This window comes from Entelurus aequoreus, linkage group LG01 (assembly GCF_033978785.1).
Source record: "Entelurus aequoreus isolate RoL-2023_Sb linkage group LG01, RoL_Eaeq_v1.1, whole genome shotgun sequence".
NCBI classification, from domain to species: domain Eukaryota; kingdom Metazoa; phylum Chordata; class Actinopteri; order Syngnathiformes; family Syngnathidae; genus Entelurus; species Entelurus aequoreus.
This window is the reverse complement of record NC_084731.1, coordinates 67,584,952-67,607,421: the sequence shown is the minus strand read 5'-3', so window position 1 is coordinate 67,607,421 and position 22,470 is coordinate 67,584,952. Positions and strand designations below refer to the sequence as shown.

The window sequence follows — 22,470 nt, the reverse complement described above, 5'->3', positions numbered from 1 at the left end:
TTCAACAGCGAAATAAGAACGAGCCAGCCTTTTGAACGACTCTTCGAACGTACTGTATTTTTCGGACTATCAGTTTTTTTTCATAGTTTGGCCGGGGGTGCGACTTATACTCAGGAGCAACTTATGTGTGAAATTATTAACACTTTACCGTAAAAGATCAAATATTATTTAGCTCATTCACGTAAGAGACTAGACTTATAAGATTTCATGGGATTTAGCGATTAGGAGTGACATTGTTTGGTAAACGTATAGCATGTTCTATATGTTATAGTTATTTGAATGACTCTTACCATAATATGTTACGTTAGCATACCAGACACGTTCTCAGTTGGTTATTTATGAGTCTTATAACGTACACTTATTCAGCCTGTTGTTCACTATTCTTTATTTATTTTAAATTGCCTTTCAAATGTCTATTCTTGGTGTTGGGTTTTATCAAATACATTTCCCCCAAAAATGCGACTTATACTCCAGTGCGACTTATGTTTTTTTTCTTGCTTTATTATGCATTTTTGGCCGATTTAGCACTTTTGAGGCCGATGTTGAATCTACTGGTGATTTTATAATGTACTTCTTAAAACTAGGGCAGTTTGTCCATAGTTAACTCACAATGAATCGCATATATATTTTTTCATCATTCGTTGGTGTACTCTCGACAGATACAGTTCAAGTTTTTAATACCATGACTGGACATTTAATTTTGTTTTAATGACATTTTTTTTTTAAACCTTATGCTTTTTTAAACAGCTCAACACAATAAAGACATAACACACTTAAAATGACAATTAGAAATAAAATGACCTGCATTGCGTGTGTCTTGCCCGATTTTGTAGGAATATTGAATTTGTACTCCTGCTGTAGGAGCACTTGCATTCAGAGGAGGAGCTACACTTCCATGTTTAGATAGCAGTTTCATGTGTCAACACTAAATGTAGATTATGATCTTAAAGGCCTACTGAAATGAATTTTTTTTTATTTAAACGGGGATAGCAGATCCATTCTATGTGTCATACTTGATCATTTCGCGATATTGCCATATTTTTGCTGAAAGGATTTAGTACAGAACATCGACGATAAAGTTTTGGTCGCTGATAAAAAAGCCTTGCCTGTACCGGAAGTAGCATGACGTCACAGGTTCAAGGGCTCCTCACATTTCCCCATTTACAATGCAGCGAGAGCGATTCGGACAGAGAAAGCGACGATTACCCCATTAATTTAAACGAGGATGAAAGATTTGTGGATGAGGAACGTGAGAGTGAAGGACTAGAGTGCAGTGCAGGACGTATCTTTTTTCGCTCTGACCGTAACTTAGATACAAGGGTTCATTGGATTCCACGCTTTCTCCTTTTTCTATTGTGGATCACGGATTTGTATTTTAAACCACCTCGGACGCTATATCCTCATGAGAATGAGAGTTGAGAACGCGAAATGGACATTCACAGTGACTTTTATCGCTACGACAATACATCGGCGAAGCTCTTTAGCTACGGAGCTAACGTGATAATATTGGGCTTAAATGCAGATAGAAACAAAAGAAATAAACCCCTGACTGGAAGGATAGACAGAAAATCAACAATACTATTAAACCATGGACATGTAACTACACGGTTAATGCTTTCCAGCCTGGCGAAGCTTAACAATGCTGTTGCTAACGACGCCATTGAAGCTAACTTAGCTACGGGACCTCACGGAGCTAACGTGATAGCATCGGGCTTAAATGCAGATAGAAACAAAAGAAATAAACCCCTGACTGGAAGGATGAACAGAAAATCAACAATATTATTAAACCATGGACATGTAACTACACGGTTAATGCTTTCCAGCCTGGCGAAGCTTAACAATGCTGTTGCTAACGACACCATTGAAGCTGACTTAGCTACGGGACCTCGTCAGAGCTATGATAAAAACATTAGCGCTCCACCTACGCCAGCCCTCATCTGCTCATCAACGCCCGTGCTCACCTGCGTTCCAGCGATCGACGGCGCGACGAAGGACTTCACCCGATCATAGATGCGGTCGGCGGCTAGCATCGGATAGCGCGTCTGCTATCCATCTCAAAGTCCTCCTGGTTGTGTTGCTGTAGTCCGCCGCTAATACACCGATCCCACCTACAGCTTTCTTCTTTGCAGTCTTCATTGTTCATTAAACAAGTTGCAAAAGATTCACCAACACAGATGTCCAGAATACTGTGGAATTTTGCGATGAAATCAGAGCTTTTTGTATTTAATCCAATGGGGTCCGAATACTTCCGTTTCAACCATTGACGTGACGCGCATACGTCATCATACATAGACGTTTTCAACCGGAAGTTACGCGGGAAATTTAAAATTGCACTTTATAAGTTAACCCGGCCGTATTGGCATGTGTTGCAATGTTAAGATTTCATCATTGATATATAAACTATCAGACTGCGTGGTCGGTAGTGGGTTTCAGTAGGCCTTTAAAAGATGTTTGGTTATGTAATCTGTGATATTTCTACCCGAACATCTAATAGTCTGTTTATGTTGTATGGTATTCATATCTCTGCATGACAATGTTTTTAACCTTCTCTATTAATAAACATAAGGTCTCCTAAACATTCTGTAACTGAGGACTATCAACCAGAACAAAGAATATACACCTCAATTCAAAATGTCCCCCTCCGTAGTCCTCAACTGACATTGTAAACAATAGTTATAATGCTCTACTATTTTAATGATAACCAATATAAGTACAGAAATACCACCAAAGCATTCATTATACTGTTTCATAAACCTACTAATACACAACAATTCAGTATGTTGATACACAACCATATATAATTACAACCTCACATAACAATAGACATTAAAAATATATATATATTCATTATAGTTTATTTAAAAGACACCTGTATTATATGATATAGTAAAATTTGTACTTTTACCTATGTATATGACATTAAATAAAGTAAACAGGTTCACAGCTAAAAGCACAAACACCAATTATGTCATTGTCCATCCATCCGTTTTCTACCGCTTGACCCTTTCATGGTCGCGGGGGGTCGCTGGAACCTATCTCAGCTGCATTCCCGGAAGGCGGAGTACACCCTGGAAAAGTCGCCACCTCATCGCAGAGCCAACACAGAGACAGACAACACCCACACTCACATTCACACACTAGGGCCAATTTAGTGTTGCCAATCAACCTATCCCCAGGTGCATGTTTTTGGAGGTGGGAGGAAGCATTGTATTTTTTTAAATGTCATTCTGTCAAATTTGGTGAGGCAAGGATTTACTTTATTTTGTTTACCTTCAAAGAGTGACTGCTTTTACTTTTTTGTTTACCTTCAAAGAATGACTGTTTTTACTTTTATTTTGTACATCTTCAAACGGTGACTGCTTTTACTTTAATTTGTGTATCTTCAAAGGGCGACTGTTTTTATTATTTTGTGTATCTTCAAAGAGTGACTGCTTTTACTTTTGTGTGTATCTTCAAAGAGTTACTGCTTTTACTTTTATTTTGTGTATCTTTAAAGAGTTACTGCTTTTACTTTTATTTTGTGAAGATAAAGTGACTACTTTTATCTTCAAAGGTTGACTGCTTTTACTTTCATTTGTGTCTTCAAAGGGTGACTTTTTACTTTTATCTTCAAAGTGTGTGTAATTTTAGTTTTGTAGTTTTATTTTGCCCCTTCACAGTTTGAGTACTTTTAGTTTTTTGTTTTACTTTGTTTACCCTTTTAATTTTCATTTTGTCTCTCTTCAAAGGGTGAGTACTTTTTTGTCTACCTTCAATTTGAAAACTTATGTTTTGTTTATATTTTGTCTATATTTAAATGGTGAGTGCAAGGGAGTACTTTTGATTTATTTTTACTTAGTTTTATTTTGTCTACCGTCAATTTGAAAACTTTTATATTTTGTATATATTTAAAAGGGTGAGTGCTTTCACTTTGTTTTATTTTGTTTACCTTCCAGAGGGTAAGTGCTTTTATTTTTTGTTTAATTTTGTTTACCTTCAAAGGGTTAACATTTATTTAGTTTACTTTCCTAAGGTGAGTGCTTTTAATTTAACAAACACGTGACTGCTTTTATTTTGTCTATCTTCAAGAAGTTTTGTTTAACAAAATTAAATGAAAAGAAAACCCTTGAAAGACTGACAAAATGTAAAAAGTAAAAGCACAAGTTTTATTTGATCAATATCTACAAAGGGTGAGAATTTTATCATTTTAGTTTTATTTTGCCACATTTTATAAGGGTGAGTGCTTTTAATTTTAGTTTAACCTACTTTCCAAATTTTATAAGTGCTTTTAATTTTAGTTTCAACTTGTATTTGCCAAATTTTATGAGTGCTTTTGATTTTAGTTTTAACTGCTGTCTATTTTCAAAGAGTGAGTTTTTAATTCATTTTGTTAATTTTCGAACGTGGATGCAACAAAAAAAAAACTCAAAAAATGTGTACCAAGTTTCAGAAAATGCATTGAGAAGTTTGAAGTTGACCCACAGGGGTGTGTGGAGGTTCCATGACAGATCCACCATGTGTCAGAAACAGGGGAGGTTCCATGACAGATCCACCATGTGTCAGAAACAGAGTGGAGGTTCAATGACAGATCCACCAGGTGTCAGAAACAAGAGTGGAGGTTCCATGACATATCCACCAGGTGTCAGAAACAGAGTAGTGGTTCCATGACAGAGCCACCATGAGTCAGAAACAGTGGAGATTCCGTGACATATCCACTATGTGTCAGAAACGGAGTGGAGGTTCCATGACAGACCCACCAGGTGTCAGAAACAGAGTGGACAAGGAGAAGACTTGATCAGACTTTGGTGCTGGCCAAGTAGATGGTGAGTTCTGAGCGGTGGATCTTCTTCATGCTGCTTTTGGACCTCTGGCTTGCAGACCAGCGCGTCCACCATTCTCTGAGCTCTGCCGGGCCAGTGGGCCGCCGCTCCTTGATCGGAGGAGGAGGGTAGTAGAGGTTTCCTGAGGGCCTGCCAACATTTCCATCCAGACCACAGTGGTCCTGGGATGTTGTCGGGTCGTGGTCTGCACAGTCTTGGCTCTCGGAGTCCGCACCTTCCAGTCTGGCCTTGCAGTCTGCGACCTTGGACCTGGTGTCGAGGAACAAGCGCTGCAGTTCCCTCTCGAAGCCTTCCTCCGCCTTCAGTTCATTCTCCCAGAACTTAACCTGCTCTTCTTGGTCTTCACTTATCTTCTGCTGCTCTTGTCGGGCCCGCGCTCGCTCCTCCAACTCCCAGATCTCCCGGTCCACACCCGCCGTGTGGCTCTGGAGGTCTTGGATGCGAGCGAGCTGGCGTACGACTGTCCCTCGGAGGCGGTTCTTCTCATCCTGCTGGGAACTTTCAGTCTCTTTGCTCTTCTGCTGAATGCCCATGCAGCAAGACGTTTGGTGGTCCAAGTCGGACGTGTTCCTGTGGCCTCCTCCTTGGCGTTTCTCGGAGGAAAGAGTGACGCTCAGGAAAGACCGGTTCTTCTTGTCACCGGCGGTGCTATAAACCCGTGTCTTCCCCAGACTCTCCAACCAGCCCCGAGCCTCCTCCATTAGCGTCAAAGACTTTCTCTTGGGCCTCTTCAGGTCCTCGTGTTGGCGCTCGGCATCTCGCCTCAGCGGTAGACTCTGCCGGTGCAGACTCAGCGACCCACTGCGCCGCCACGCTTTGGCACCGGCCTCCTTCCGCCGCAGCTGGTGGCGGCCCACTTTGGCGCGGCTCATTTGGTCGCAGAGCCAAGGTCCGCTATGGAGCAGCGTGAGCCGGACCTCCTTGGCGTGTTCCCCGTACTTCCTCAGTGTCTCCAGGGGGCGTTCGGTGGGCGCCATGCACCTCTCGAAGTCTTTGTAGGACTCCCGTAGCATGTAACGTCCCGGTTGGCCTGAGGAGAAACCAACCTTTCAATTAGGAGCCAGGACTTGGCCCCCCCAGCAAAGCCACTCACCCAATGCCTGAGCCAACACAGTGACCACGTCCTGGCTTGTGGTCTCCTCCGTAACGCCGCAAACCAAACGCGGGAGGCCGTCCACAGACACTTTGAGTTCCATCGCAGACAATCTGACGATAAAAACATGTAAAGTGGATCTTAATCTTGTTTTCCTGAACCAATGATGCAAATGACAGTGAATTAATAATGGGACACGTCTGTGACTGCAGTCTTGTGTACGTGGCCATTTTTTGCATGCAACTGGAGGTAGAAGCGATCGCTTTAATTGTATTTGAAAGTGCAAATGCCGCAGAAATTGCGTGTGTATGCTAAAAAGCAGAACTGAAATGCTAACCAGTTAAGGAAAATATTAAATTATTGGGTGTATACCCGCTAAACAGTTGGAATGCATGAAATAACGAAATATTTGACTCTTGAGGTGCGTTGCAAAATTAGCTCGAAAGTTAGAATGCTAACGGTCACATGCAAACATTGTACTTATTTATTTATTTACAGACAAACATAGTTTTGTATTTCATTGTTTCTTTTGTTAATATCAGAGTCCGTTCTGCAAAAAGGTCATCCCCAGAAGCACACAGCTTTTGGACAGGTACCCACAGTTAAAATATACATCATCATAAAATATACAATATACAATACAACACATTTCAAAATGTACCCACCAAATACCCATTTACAATTTTCTTTATAAATAAAAAAGGAATCTTTATATCCACCAAATCAGTCTCAATATCCCATTATTAAAATGTGATTAAAAGATAGATAGATATATAGTACTTTATTGATTCCTTCAGGAGAGTTCCCTCAGGAAAATTAAAAAGGTTGCATCTTGAAGATGTGCAATAATCTCATCATACATTCATAGGTCAAGACCAAAATTATGTGACTAATGTGAATTCCTCAACCATACGGGGTGTGCTAAATGTACTAAGCATAACATCGCAATACATTTACTTTAAAACGCTTTTTAAAAATGTTTAAAGAATGTGATTCTTTTATAGAGCTATCGATCTCATTCCAGATCATCGGGCCTCTACAGGCTATACTAAAGCTTGTACACTTTAGATGAGGATTTTCCCCTCTTAATAAAGGTTTACTTCTAGTGTTACATCTATGAGAAGTAGTGGTCACTGGAATGAGCTGGCATGGTCTAGAATTTAATCCATATACTACGTTATACATATTACAAGCACTGTGGAATCTGTTGCACGCCGTAAGCTTCAGAAGATTGTACCCATAAGATTTGGGGGAGCATTTAAGTTTGCCCATGATATAACACGTATGACTTTCTTCTGAAGAATCTCCAGTGTTTTAAGCTAACGGGAATACGTGTTACACCATACGACATTGCAATAGTTTATGTGGTTCGAATAGAGTCCGATACAGAATTAGGAGAGCGTTAAGGGGAAGAAAGTGCCTCAATTTTGAGAGTAGACAGACATATTTAGATAATTTATTCATTAAATATTCAATGTGGCTTTTAACATTTATAAATACGTCTATATATACACCAACAGTTAGCATGTGTCAAGTAACAAAATGTGTAACTCTTGGCTGTAAACTGCACAATAACTTGAAAAGCTAGCATGCTAACAGTTAACGTGCATGAAATAATGAAATATTTGACTCTTGAGGTGCCGAATTGCAAAATGAGTTTAAAAGTTAGCACACTAAGGGTCACATGCAAACAGTGAGCATGTGTTGAGTAACAAAATATACAAACCCCGTTTCCATATGAGTTGGGAAATTGTGTTAGATGTAAATATAAATGGAATACAATGATTTGCAAATCATTTTCAACCCATGTTCAGTTGAATATGCTACAAAGACAACATATTTGATGTTCAAACTGATAAACTTTTTTTTTGTTGCAAATAATCATTAACTTTAGAATTTGATGCCCGCAACACATGACAAAGAAGTTGGGAAAGGTGGCAATAAATACTGATAAAGTTGAGGAATGTTCATCAAACACTTATTTGGAACATCCCACAGGTGAACAGGCAAATTGGGAACAGGTGGGTGCCATGATTGGGTATAAAAGTAGATTCCATGAAATGCTCAGTCATTCACAAACAAGGATGGGGCGAGGGTCACCACTTTGTCAACAAATGCGTGAGCAAATTGTTGAACAGTTTAAGAAAAACCTTTCTCAACCAGCTATTGCAAGGAATTTAGGGATTTCACCATGCACGGTCCGTAATATCATCAAATGGTTCAGAGAATCTGGAGAAATCACTGCACGTAAGCAGCTAAGCCCGTGACCTTCGATCCCTCAGGCTGTACTGCATCAGTGTGTAAAGGATATCACCACATGGGCTCAGGAACACTTCAGAAACCCACTGTCAGTAACTACAGTTGGTCGCTACATCTGTAAGTGCAAGTTAAAACTCTCCTATGCAAGGCAAAAACTGTTTATCAACAACACCCAGAAACGCTGTCGGCTTCGCTGAGCCTGAGCTCATCTAAGATGGACTGATACAAAGTGGAAAAGTGTTCTGTGGTCTGACGAGTCCACATTTCAAATTGTTTTTGGAAACTGTGGACGTCGTGTCCTCCGGACCAAAGAGGAAAAGAACCATCCGGATTGTTATAGGCGCAAAGTTGAAAAGCCAGCATCTGTGATGGTATGGGGGTGTATTAGTGCCCAAGACATGGGTAACTTACACATCTGTGAAGGCGCCATTAAAGGCCTACTGAAAGCCACTACTACCGAGCACGCAGTCTGATAGTTTATATATCAATGATGAAATCTTAACATTGAAACACATGCCAATACGGCCGGGTTAACTTATAAAGTGCAATTTTAAACTTCCCGCCACACTTCCGGTTGAAAAACTCCTTTGGATATGATTTATGCGCGTGATGTCATAAAATGCACGGAAGTGTTTGGGCCCTATTGGACACAATACACAAAGCTCTGTTTTCTTCGACAAAATTCCACAGTATTCTGGACATCTGTGTTGGTGAATATTTTGTAATTTGTTTAATGAACAATGGAGGCTGCAAAGAAGAACGTTGTAGGTGGGATCGATCGGTGTCTTAGCGGCTAAGTACAATACTTACAGCAACACAACAAGGACTACTTACCCTGATAGAAGACGCCTAGCTAATGCTTGCCGCCAAACCCACGGATGAAGTCCTTCGTCGCGCCGTTGATCGCTGGAACGCAGGTGAGCACGGCTGTTGATGGGAAGATGAGGGCTGGCTGGCGTAGGTGGAGCGCTAATGTTTTATCATAGTTCTGTGAGGTCCGGTTGCTAAGTTGCAAATTAGCCTTAGCGTCGTTAGCAACAGCATTGTTAAGCCTTACCAGGCTGAGAATTTTTAACCGTGTAGTTACATGTACATGGTTTAATAGTATTTTTGCTCTTCTGTCTATCCTTCCAGTCAGGGGTTTATTTATTTTGTTTCTATCTTCATTTGAGAACGCTGCTAGCACGTTAGCTCAGTAGCTAAGTGTGTCACCGATGTATTGTCTTGGAGATAAAAGTCACTTTAAATGTCCATTTCACGGATATAGTATCCGAGGTGGTTTAAAATACAAATCCGTGATTCACAATAGAAAAAGGAGAGAGAGTGGAATCCAATGAGCCAGCTTGTACCTCAGTTACGGTCAGAGCGAAAAAAGATACTTCCATCACTGCCTCTCAAGTCCTTCACTGTAACGTTCCTCATCTACGAATCTTTCATCCTCGCTCAAATTAATGGGGTAATCGTCACTTTCTCGGTCCGAATCTCTCTCGCTCCATTGTAAACAATGGGGAATTGTGAGGAATACTAGCTCTTGTGACGTCACGCTACTTCCGGTACAGGCAAGGCTTTTTTTATCAGCGAGCAAAAGTTGCGAACTTTATCGTCGATTTTCTCTATTAAATCCTTTCAGCAAAAATATGGCAATATCGCGAAATGATCAAGTATGACACATAGAATGGATCTGCTATTCCCGTTTAAATTTAAAAAAATCATTTCAGTAGGCCTTTAATGCTGAAAGGTACATACAGGTTTTGGAGCAACATATGTTGCCATCCAAGCAACGTTACCATGGACGCCCCTGCTTATTTCAGCAAGACAATGCCAAGCCACGTGTTACATCAACGTGGCTTCATAGTAAAAGATTGCAGGTACTAGACTGGCCTGCCTGTAGTCCAGACCTGTCTCCCATTGAAAATGTGTGGCGCATTATGAAGCCTAAAATACCCCAACGGAGACCCCCGGACTGTTGAACAACTTAAGCTGTACATCAAGCAAGAATGGGAAATAATTCCACCTGAGAAGCTTAAAATATGTGTCTCCTCAGTTCCCAAACGTTTACTGAGTGTTGTTAAAAGGAAAGGCCATGTAACACAGTGGTGAACATGCCCTTTTCCAACTACTTTGGCACGTGTTGCAGCCATGAAATTCTAAGTTAATTATTTGCAAAAAAAAAATAAAGTTTATGAGTTTCAACATCAAATATGTTGTCTTTGTAGTGCATTCAATTGAATATGGTTTGAAAAGGATGTGCAAATCATTGTATTCCGTTTATATTTACATCTAACACAATTTCCCAACTCATATGGAAACGGGGTTTGTATGACTCTTGGCCGTAAATTGCACAATAAAAGTTAGCGCCATAAAATAATGAAAGATTTGACTCTGAGGTGCTTAACTGCAAAATAAGCTTGAAAGTTAGCATGCTAACGGTCACATGCAAACATACCACTAGTTAGCATGTGTCGAGTAACAAAATATGACTCCTGGCTGTAAACTGGACTATAAGTTAAAAAGTTAGCTTGCTAACATTAACGTGCATGAAGTAATATGTTTGACTCTGAGGTGTCTGCCTGAAAAAATGACCTGAAAAGTTAGTACGCTAACAGTTTACATGTGTCAAGTAACAAAATATGACTCTGAAGTGTGTAGCTGTTAAAAAGCTAGCAGGTTAAAATTAGCATGCTGGCAATAGACAAATGATCAGGGAGCATTTTGGCTACAGAACGTTTTGAATATGTTGAGAAATGTTGTCACACTTTTTAGGAGAGATGAAGTGTTGTGGAAGAGTTTGTTTTAGGACATCAAAATAAGTGTGCAGCATAAGAATAATAATCCCAATATTTGTGTGAGTTTTCACACAAAGATACGACTGCAACGTGTAAATAAAGTAAAGTTCAATTAGCCTTGACTTCCAAACTATTTCTACGGCGCCAGGTGGTGGCTGTCATTAATAACTGGTAGACAGCATTGCAAACTTTTTCATCACCATTTTAGATGCTTACACCCGTGTTGTTACTGTTAGCATGTTAACGTTATCTTATTTAGCAGTAATGCACCCACGAGTGACAAGACATGAATAAAACCTGAAGACAAATGGTAAACTCTTTAGAAATATTCTTAAAGGGACATACCGTTTTTTTATGTTCTGCTTGCAAACGCGATCAGGTCGTGTCTGCCCGCTCGAGTGCTCTGTGTTGTAGGAAAAACAGAGCAATTAGGGGCAATTAGAACTCCCAAAGCGATTTGAACAAACCGATCCCACCCAAAGTTGATGAACGTGTGGGTGGTTCTTTTTCCTGCCTTGTGTACTTTTTAAATTCCATCCCAGTGTCTGCTTGGATGTTTCAGTACATGTTAGAACTTATGTTTCCCCTCAATGAACCGCAGCCCCCCCAGTGCCGGCAGCACTCATGCAGCCCTGGGCCATATTACCTTGCAGGCCGGCTTTCCAGAAGAGAGGAGCTCAGAATGTCACAAAAACATATTGAAATTCATGTGTTCTCTCAGTGGCGGCAGCACTCATGCAGCCCCGGACCGCAATACATTGCAGGCTCGCTTTTCCAGGAGAGAGGAGCTCAGAATGTCACAAAATCATGTTGGAATTCATGTTTTCCCCTCAATGCCGGCAGCACTCATGCAGCTCCGGACCTTATTACCTTGCAGGCCGGCTTCCCAGAAGAGAGGAGCTCAGAATGTCACAAAAACATATTGAAATTCATGTGTTCTCTCAGTGGCGGCAGCACTCATGCAGCCCCGGACCGCAATACATTGCAGGCTCGCTTTTCCAGGAGAGAGGAGCTCAGAATGTCACAAAATCATGTTGAAATTCATGTTTTCCCTCAATGCCGGCAGCACTCATGCAACCCCGGACCATATTACCTTGCAGGCCGTCTTCCCCGAAGAGAGGAGCTCAGAATGCCACAAAACATGTTGAAATTCACTGGTTCAGAATTTCACAATCTTGGAATTTAAAAGAACCACTAGCACTCATGCAGCCCCAGACCATGAGGCTATCACCACTAGGGGTGTGGGGAAAATCGATTCGAATTCGAATCGCGATTCTCATTTTTTAAAAATCTTTTTTTTTTTTTTTTTTTTTTAAATTAATCAATCCAACAAAACAATACACAGCAATACCATAACAATGCAATCCGATTCCAAAACCAAACCCGACCCAGCAACACTCAGAACTGCAATAAACAGAGCAATTGAGAGGAGACACTAACACGACACAGAACAAACCAAAAGTAGTGAAACAAAAATGAATATTATCAACAACAGTATCAATATTAGCTACAATTTCAACATAACAGTGATTAAAAATCCCTTATTGACATTATCATTAGACATTTATAAAAAATTTTTAAAAAAGAACAATAGTGTCACAGTGGCTTACACTTGCATCGCATTTCATAAGCTTGACAACACACTGTGTCCAATATTTTCACAAATATAAAATAAGTCATATTTTTGGTTCATTTAATAGTTAAAACAAATTTACATTATTGCAATCAGTTGATAAAACATTGTCCTTTACAATTATAAAAGCTTTTTACAAAAATCTTCTACTCTGCTTGCATGTCAGCAGACTGGGGTAGATCCTGCTGAAATCCTATGTATTGAATGAATAGAGAATCCTTTCGAATCGGGAAAATATCGTTTTTGAATCGAGAATCGCATTGAATCGAAAAAATCGATTCTGAATCGAATCGTGACCCCAAGAATCGATATTGAATCGAATCGTGGGACACCCAAAGATTCGCAGCCCTAATCACCACCGTGTTTGACTGCAGGCGATAAAGTTCATAGACACACGGTGATGGTACTGCCACAAGCATATTTACATTCTCATTACAGAAAGTACTGACAAGGCAATGTACAAGCTGCACACTGACTACTCTAAAGTAATGCTTTATGTAACTGCAATACAAGCTGCACACGGACTACTCTAAAGTAGTGCTTTATGTAACTGCAACACAAGCTGCACACTGACTACTCTTAAGTAGTGCTTTATGTAACTACAACACAAGCTGCACACTGACTACTCTAAAGTAGTGCTTTATGTAACTGCAACACAAGCTGCACACGGACTACTCTAAAGTAGTGCTTTATGTAACTGCAATACAAGCTGCACACTGACTACTCTAAAGTAGTGCTTTATGTAACTGCAACACAAGCTGCACACGGACTACTCTAAAGTAGTGCTTTATGTAACTGCAATACAAGCTGCACACTGACTACTCTAACGTAGTGCTTTATGTAACTGCAACACAAGCTGCACACTGACTACTCTAAAGTAGTGCTTTATGTAACTGCAACACAAGCTGCACACTGACTACTCTTAAGTAGTGCTTTATGTAACTACAATACAAGCTGCACACTGACTACTCTAAAGTAGTGCTTTATGTAACTGCAACACAAGCTGCACACGGACTACTCTAAAGTAGTGCTTTATGTAGCTGCAATACAAGCTGCACACTGACTACTCTAACGTAGTGCTTTATGTAACTGCAACACAAGCTGCACACGGACTACTCTAAAGTAGTGCTTTATGTAACTGCAATACAAGCTGCACACTGACTACTCTAACGTAGTGCTTTATGTAACTGCAACACAAGCTGCACACGGACTACTCTAAAGTAGTGCTTTATGTAACTGCAACACAAGCTGCACACGGACTACTCTAAAGTAGTGCTTTATGTAACTGCAATACAAGCTGCACACTGACTACTCTAACGTAGTGCTTTATGTAACTGCAACACAAGCTGCACACGGACTACTCTAAAGTAGTGCTTTATGTAACTACAATACAAGCTGCACACTGACTACTCTAACATAGTGCTTTATGTAACGGACCTGTGGTCGTCCGCCACAGAACACGTGGTCTATTTTTAGGGAGCATCAACTCAAATGTCAGAGTGCAAGTCACTTTGGAAAGGATCACGTTTTAAAAAGACACCAACAAAATAATTAATATGCCAACAAGTTGTTTGTTTCAAGTAAAACACGGTAAATATATATATAAATACATATAAACAGTATATGTATATATAACTGTAAATATAGTATATATTTATTACAGTATATATATATATATATATATATATATATATATATATATATATATATATATATATATATATATATATATATATATATATATATATATATATATATATATATATAAACAGTGTATACAGTATATATAAGTGTATATAGTATATATATATACACAGTATATATACAACAGTGTATACAATATATATATATATAACAGTATGTATTTATAACAGTATAGATACAACAGTGTATACAATATATATATATATATAACAGTATATATTTATAACAGTATATGTACAACAGTGTATACAATATATATATAACAGTATATATTTATAACAGTATATATACAGTATATATATAAGTATATACAGTATATATATAAAACAGTATATATATATATATATATATATATATAGTGTACATACAGTATATATTTAAGTGTATACAGTATGTGTGTGTGTGTATATATATATATATATATATATATATATATATATATATATATATATATATATATATATATATATATATATATATAGTGTACATACAGTATATATTTAAGTGTATACAGTATGTGTGTGTGTGTATATATATATATATATATATATATATATATATATATATATATATATATATATATATATATATATATATATATATATATATATATATACACACAGAATACAATTAAGATATTTATATAAAATAAATTGGGAAAATAATAAAAATAATTACATTAAAATAAAATACAATAATTACCTTGCATATGTAAAAGAGTGGTGTCCAAACTTGTTTTGTTATTGTCTTTTTTAGAATAGAATGACGACCAACAGAATAAAATTAAAATATTTAAAAAAGATACAAAATTATGAAATAGAAATATAAATCAATTGGGAAAATAATCAAAATAAGTAAATTAAATTCAAATAAAATACATTAATTACCTTGCATATGTAAATAGAGTGATGTCCAAACTTTTTTTGTTACTGTATTTTTAGAATATACTGCCAACCAACAGAATAAAATTAAACTATTCATAAAATAAAATAAAATTGTATGAAATAATAAATGAATACAAATAAGGGAATAATACAAATTAAATTAAATTATAATACATTAAGCACTTTACTCATGTAAATTAGTAGCAGTTATGTCCATACTTTTTTGTTATTGTAATTTTAGAATATGCTGCCAGCCAAAAATAGAAAAAATATAATATGAAAAAAATAAATTATGAAAAAATAAATGAATAAAAATACATAAAGAAATTACTAAAAAATAATCACATTTAATTTAAATACATTGATTACCTTGCATTTGTAAATTAGTAGAATTGTGTCCATACTTGTTTTGTTATTGTATTGTTTGAGATTCTGCTGCTAGCCAATAAAAAAAATGGTTGTCTTTTCCAAAATTATTAATCGTATTTTTAGAATGAGCCAAATGAAAACAATTAAAATGAATACATTTTATGTAAATTAGTATAGTTTATGGTTGTCTTTTCCAAACTTATGTTGATGTTCTATTTTTAGAATGTGCAGAGGAATAAGAGATGTTTAAAAAAAAAAAGTAATAAATGTAATAAAAAGAGATAAATAGCCTGTAAAAGGCCTCACTTTTGACCTCCTTGGTGGAGTTGTATGAAGTTTCATATCCAATCATTGTCCAAAATGTTTTCTTATCCTGAAGCATTCAAAGTTCCTTTCACTGGAACTAAGGGGCCAAGCCCAACTCCTGAAAAACAACCCCACACCATAATTCCTCCTCCACCAAATTTCACACTCGGCACAATGGAGTCCGAAATGTAGCGTTCTCCTGGCAACCTCCAAACCCAGACTGGTCCATCAGATTGCCAGATGGAAAAGCGTGATTCATCACTCCAGAGAAGGCGTCTCTGCATCCCACGCTTTGCATTGGACTTGGTGATGTATGGCTTAGATGTAGCTGCTCCGCCATGGAAACCCATTCCAGGAAGCTCTCTGCGTACTGTACGTGGGCTAATTGGAAGGTCACATGAAGTTTGGAGCTCTGTAGCAACTGACTGTGCAGAAAGTCTTTGCACTATGCTGACCCTCTCTGTCAGTTTACTCGGCTTACCACTTGGTGGCTGACTTGCTGTTGTTCCCAAACTCTTCCATTTTCTTATAATAAAGCCGACAGTTGACTTTGGAATATTTAGGACCAATAAAATTTCACGACTGGATTTGTTGTACAGGTGGCATCCTATGACAGTTCCATGCTGAAAATCACTGAGCTCCTGAGAGCGGCCCATTCTTTCACAAATGTTTGTAGAAACAGTCGCCATGCCTGAGTGCTTGATTTTATACACCTGTGGCCGGGCCAAGTGATTAGGACACCTGATTCTCATCATTTGGATGGGTGGCCAAATACTTTTGGCAATCTAGTGTATGTATATATACACGTATGTATATGTATGTATATATACATATGTATGTACATATATATATATATATATATATATATATATATATATATATATATATATATATATATATATATATATATATATATATATATATATATATATATATATATATATATATATAAATATATATATGTATGTAAATATATAAATATATATATGTATGTAAATATATATTTGTATGTATATACAGTATATACGTATGTATATATATATTTGTATGTATGTATATATACGTATTAGGGCTGTGAATCTTTGGGTGTCCCATGATTCGATTCAATATCGATTCTTGGGGTCAAAATCTTTTCTTTTTTTTTTCAATTCAACACGATTCTCGATTCAAAAACGATTTTTTCCCGATTCAAAAGGATTCTCTATTCATTCAATACATAGGATTTCAGCAGGATCTACCCCAGTCTGCTGACATGCAAGCTGAGTAGTAGATTTTTGTAAAAAGCTTTTGTAATTGTAAAGGACAATGTTTTGTCAACTGATTGCAATAATGTACATTTGTTTTAACTGTTAAATGAACCAAAAGTATGACTTATTTTATCTTTGTGAAAATATTGGACACAGTGTGTTGTCAAGCTTATGAGATGCGATGCAGGTGTAAGCCACTGTGACACTATTGTTCTTTTTTATTTTTTATTTTTTCATAAATGTCTAATGATAATGTCAACGAAGGATTTTTAATCACTGCTATGTTGAAATTGTAACTAATATTGATACTGTTGTTGATAATATTCATTTTTGTTTTACTACTTTTGGTTTGTTCTGTGTCGTGTTTGTGTCTCCTCTCAATTGCTCTGTTTATTGCAGTTCTGAGGGTTGCTGGGTCGGGTTTGGTTTTGGAATTGAATTGCATTGTTATGGTATTGCTGAGTATTGTTTTGTTGGATTGATTAATTAAAAAAAATAAATAAGTGATTTATTTTTTTTAAATAATAAAAAAAATAAAAATAAATTGATTTAAAAAAAAAGAGAGAATCGATTCTGAATCGCAAAACGTGAGAATCGTGATTCGAATTCTAATCGATTTTTCCCCACACCCCTAATACGTATGTATATATACGTATGTACCTGTATGTATGTATGTATTTATAATATCCATCCATCCATCCATTTTCTACCGCTTATTCCCTTTGGGGTCGCGGGGGGCGCTGGAGCCTATCTCAGCTACAATCGGGCGGAAGGCGGGGTACACCCTGGACAAGTCGCCACCTCATCGCAGGGCCAACACAGATAGACAGATAACATTCACACTCACATTCACACACTTTAGTGTTGCCAATCAGCCTATCCCCAGGTGCATGTCTATATAGCAGAGGTGGGACCAAGTCATTGTTTTGCAAGTCACAAGTAAGTCTCAAGTCTTTGCCCTCAAGTCTCGAGTCAAGTCCCGAGTCAAGACAGGCAAGTCCCGAGTCAAGTCCAAAGTCAAGACCGGAAAGTCTCAAGTCAAGTCCCAAGTCCTGCATTTTGAGTTTCGAGTCCTTTCAAGTCCTTGTAACCACAGACTAATATATTTACACAGATTGTGTATGCTTTTAAAACGCTGTATTTATTTATTAAAACAAGTGCATTTAAATTGCAGGAAGAAAATAGTGCTGACTTTGCACTTCATAACAGCACTATTAACCAGTCATTTTAAACATTTAACTCATTCCTTTACAGAATAAACACATTTGAAAAAACAAGTGCAACTGTACTTATATGCAAAAAACTGTTAACATTGTATTTCCATGGCATATTGCATTGTAACTAGTTCCACAGCAGTTTCTATCCTGTTCTTACCTTATCTCATTGATCTCATCTCATACTGTATGTGTGTTTATGTGTGCGTACACATGAAAAACATAACAAATACATGAACATAACAATGAACGGAGTTGTACTTTTTAGATGTCAGGGCCCTATGCAATATGTACACATATTCTTAATATAGTATACAAACCCCGTTTCCATATGAGTTGGGAAATTGTGTTAGATGTAAATATAAACGGAATACAAAGATTTGCAAATCCTTTTCAACCCATATTCAATTGAATGCACTGCAAAGACAAGATATTTGATGTTCAAACTCATAAACTTTATTTTTTTTTTGCAAATAATAATTAACTTAGAATTTCATGGCTGCAACACGTGCGAAAGTAGTTGGGAAAGGGCATGTTCACCACTGTGTTACATGGCCTTTCCTTTTAACAACACTCAGTAAACGTTTGGGAACTGAGGAGACACATTTTTGAAGCTTCTCAGGTGGAATTATTTCCCATTCTTGCTTGATGTACAGCTTAAGTTGTTCAACAGTCCGGGGGTCTCCGTTGTGGTATTTTAGGCTTCACATTGCGCCACACATTTTCAATGGGAGACAGGTCTGGACTACAGGCAGGCCAGTCTAGTACCCGCACTCTTTTACTATGAAGCCACATTGATGTAACACGTGGCTTGGCATTGTCTTGCTGAAATAAGCAGGGGCGCCCATGGTAACGTTGCTTGGATGGCAACATATGTTGCTACAAAACCTGTATGTACCTTTCAGCATTAATGGCGCCTTCACAGATGTGTAAGTTACCCATGTCTTGGGCACTAATACACCCCCATACCATCACAGATGCTGGCTTTTCAACTTTGCGCCTATAACAATCCGGATGGTTCTTTTCCTCTTTGGTCTGGAGGACACGGCGTCCACAGTTTCCAAAAACAATTTGAAATGTGGACTCGTCAGACCACAGAACACTTTTCCACTTTTCCACTTTGTATCAGTCCATCTTAGAGGAGCTCAGGCCCAGCGAAGCCAATGGCGTTTCTGGGTGTTGTTGATAAACGGTTTTCGCCTTGCATAGCAGCGTTTTAACATGCACTTACAGATGTAGCGACCAACTGTAGTTACTGACAGTGGGTTTCTGAAGTGTTCCTGAGCCCATGTGGTGATATCCTTTACACACTGATGTCGCTTGTTGATGCAGTACAGCCTGAGGGATCGAAGGTCACAGGCTTAGCTGCTTACGTGCAGTGATTTCTCCAGATTCTCTGAACCCTTTGATGATATTACGGACCGTAGATGGTGAAATCCCTAAATTCCTTGCAATAGCTGGTTGAGAAAGGTTTTTCTTAAACTGTTCAACAATTTGCTCACACATTTGTTGACAAAGTGGTGACCCTCGCCCCATCCTTGATTGTGAATGACTGAGCATTTCATGGAATCTACTTTTATACCCAATCATGGCACCCACCTGTTCCCAATTTGCCTGTTCACCTGTGGGATGTTCCAAATAAGTGTTTGATGAGCATTCCTCAACTTTATCAGTATTTATTGCCACCTTTCCCAACTTCTTTGTCACGTATTGCAGCCATGAAATTCTAAAGTTAATGATTATTTGCAAAAAAAAAAAAAGTTTATCAGTTTGAACATCAAGTATGTTGTCTTTGTAGCATATTCAACTGAATATGAGTTGAAAATGATTTGCAAATCATTGTATTCCGTTTATATTTACATCTAACACAATTTCCCAACTCATATGGAAACGGGGTTTGTACATTTTAACTTATCTTTATTTGAAAACAACGTAGATCTAACTTGATTGGCTATTGCACTGAGAGCACACACGCTGACAGACACACACGTACAAAATGAAAGATACGGAGCGCTCCTGAATAACTTTTTAATCTTTGGGTTTTGGGGAAAGTAGCAAGTCTTGTCGAGTCAAAAGGCTCAAGTCCAAGTGAAGTCACAAGTCATTCATGTTAAAGTCTAAGTCGAGTTGCAAGTCTCTTTACATTTTGTGAAGTCGAGTCTAAAGTCATCAAATTCATGACTCGAGTCTGACTCGAGTCCAAGTCATGTGACTCGAGTCCACACCTCTGCTATATATATATAATGTATGTGTATTGTGTATATGTGTATATATATTTGTATGTGTATATGTATATTTGTATGTATGTACACATACTTTTGTACAGTATATGCAGATATATATGTGTATATATGAATATGTATATGTGTATACTTAAATGTGTATATATGTATATTTATTTATTTTCCATTTTACCATTTAATTGTCCCAATTGAACAGTCTTTTATGTGGAACAAAAACTAAAGTTATTAAATCACTTCCCTTACCTATTTACTGTCGCCGTGGATAATTTTTGGGATGGTGGTGACATTTTGTAATGTTTAATATTGTCATTAAATTATTCCTTCATGTTCTATTAAATATTGTTGATATTAATTTGACTTGTTTGTAACACTGACACTGTAAGATGATGTACAAAGCAGCAAGTTGAAAGACAAGTGATGATTTTTTCCCTAAAGGCGTTTCGCTTTGTGACCTAAGAGAGTTGTGTGTCCGTGTTTGTAGAGTGAGTGAGTGGGGGTCTCGCCCAGGAACTCATTTTGGCACTGCAGGGTTCCGGTTACCAGCGCTCCTTGTGCAGGACGACACACCACTCCCGTTGCTCACTTGGGTGTCTGACTGCAGCGACCACCACCACGACCACCGCCTGACACACTCCTTTAACGCCGTACAGCCAACATGCCTAAGCTTCTGGTATCTGGTGAGTGTCACACGTGCACACCCAATAACTGCACAATTATTCATACAGTTATTGGGAAAATAACCTCTTTTGGGACAATGCCAGCAGGGGGCAGGGTCACCAAAGTGAAAGTGAGCTCTTCCAGCAGTGTGAAGGATATGTCAAGAGGTCACGTCTTTGCTGTGTCAGCAACTTCTAACTTTAGCTCGCCACTTCATTGTGTAATGATCATTTTGTATCAAGTCAATATGTCAAAAAACACTTCAATAATGATGTTTTATAAATATGTACAGTCAATATGTCAACAAACACTTCAATAATGATGTACAGTCAATATGTCAACAAACACTGCAATAATGATGTATAAATATGTAGAGTCAATGTGTCAAAAAATACTTCAATAATGATGTTGTATAAATATGTAGGGTCAATATGTCAACAAACACTTCAATAACGATGTATAAATATGTACAGTCAATATGTCAAACACGTCAATAATGATGTATAAATATGTACAGTCAATATGTCAACAAACACTTCAATAATGATGTATAAATATGTACAGTCAAAATGTCAACAAACACTTCAATAATGATGTATAAATATGTAGTAAATATGTCAACAAACACTTCAATAATGATGTTTTATAAATATGTACAGTCAATATGTCAACAAACACTTCAATAATGATGTATAAATATGTACAGTCAATATGTCAACAAACACTTCAATAATGATGTTGTATAAATATGTAGGGTCAATATGTCAACAAACACTTCAATAACGATGTATAAATATGTACAGTCAATATGTCAAACACGTCAATAATGATGTATAAATATGTACAGTCAATATGTCAACAAACACTTCAATAATGATGTATAAATATGTACAGTCAATATGTCAACAAACACTTCAATAATGATGTATAAATATGTACAGTCAAAATGTCAACAAACACTTCAATAATGATGTATAAATATGTAGTAAATATGTCAACAAACACTTCAATAATGATGTTTTATAAATATGTACAGTCAATATGTCAACAAACATTTCAATAATGATGTATAAATATGTACAGTCAATATGTCAACAAACACTTCAATAATAATGTATAAATATGTACAGTCAATATGTCAACAAACACTTCAATAATGTTGTATAAATATGTACAGTCAATATGTCAACAAACACTTCAATAATTATGTTGTATAAATATGTACAGTCAATATATCAACAAACACTTAAATAAT

The 22,470-nt window shown here is 37.4% G+C and overlaps 2 protein-coding genes across 2 annotated transcripts in view; one reads left to right on the top strand and one right to left on the bottom strand.

Annotated features, from left to right (window-relative positions):
• Nucleotides 1–4,666: 4,666 nt before the first annotated feature.
• Nucleotides 4,667–11,358, bottom strand: LOC133656102 (ras association domain-containing protein 8-like). The gene is made up of 3 exons (XM_062056931.1): nt 11,304–11,358; nt 5,914–6,026; nt 4,667–5,850 (listed from the first exon to the last, which is right to left on the bottom strand). Exons 2-3 carry the CDS (start codon nt 6,014–6,016, stop codon nt 4,775–4,777), a joined length of 1,179 nt encoding a protein of 392 aa, XP_061912915.1. The 5' UTR covers nt 6,017–6,026; nt 11,304–11,358; the 3' UTR covers nt 4,667–4,774.
• ampd1 (adenosine monophosphate deaminase 1 (isoform M)) overlaps nt 8,980–22,470 on the top strand; it is a 71,374-nt gene continuing 57,883 nt past the window's right edge. The window contains exons 1-2 of the mRNA XM_062056918.1: nt 8,980–9,089; nt 21,040–21,235. Coding sequence (XP_061912902.1) covers nt 21,214–21,235 — 22 coding nt within the window. The 5' untranslated portion in view covers nt 8,980–9,089; nt 21,040–21,213. The remainder of the gene's footprint in view (nt 9,090–21,039; nt 21,236–22,470) is intronic.

Bases quoted from the DNA above. Each gene is read 5' to 3' on its own strand.
- LOC133656102 (XM_062056931.1), bottom strand. From the start codon at position 6,016: ATGGAACTCAAAGTGTCTGTGGACGGCCTCCCGCGTTTGGTTTGCGGC. The intron at 5,851-5,913 runs GTGAGTGGCTTT...GTTTCTCCTCAG, and splicing joins TGTGTTGGCTCAGGCATTGG to GCCAACCGGGACGTTACATG.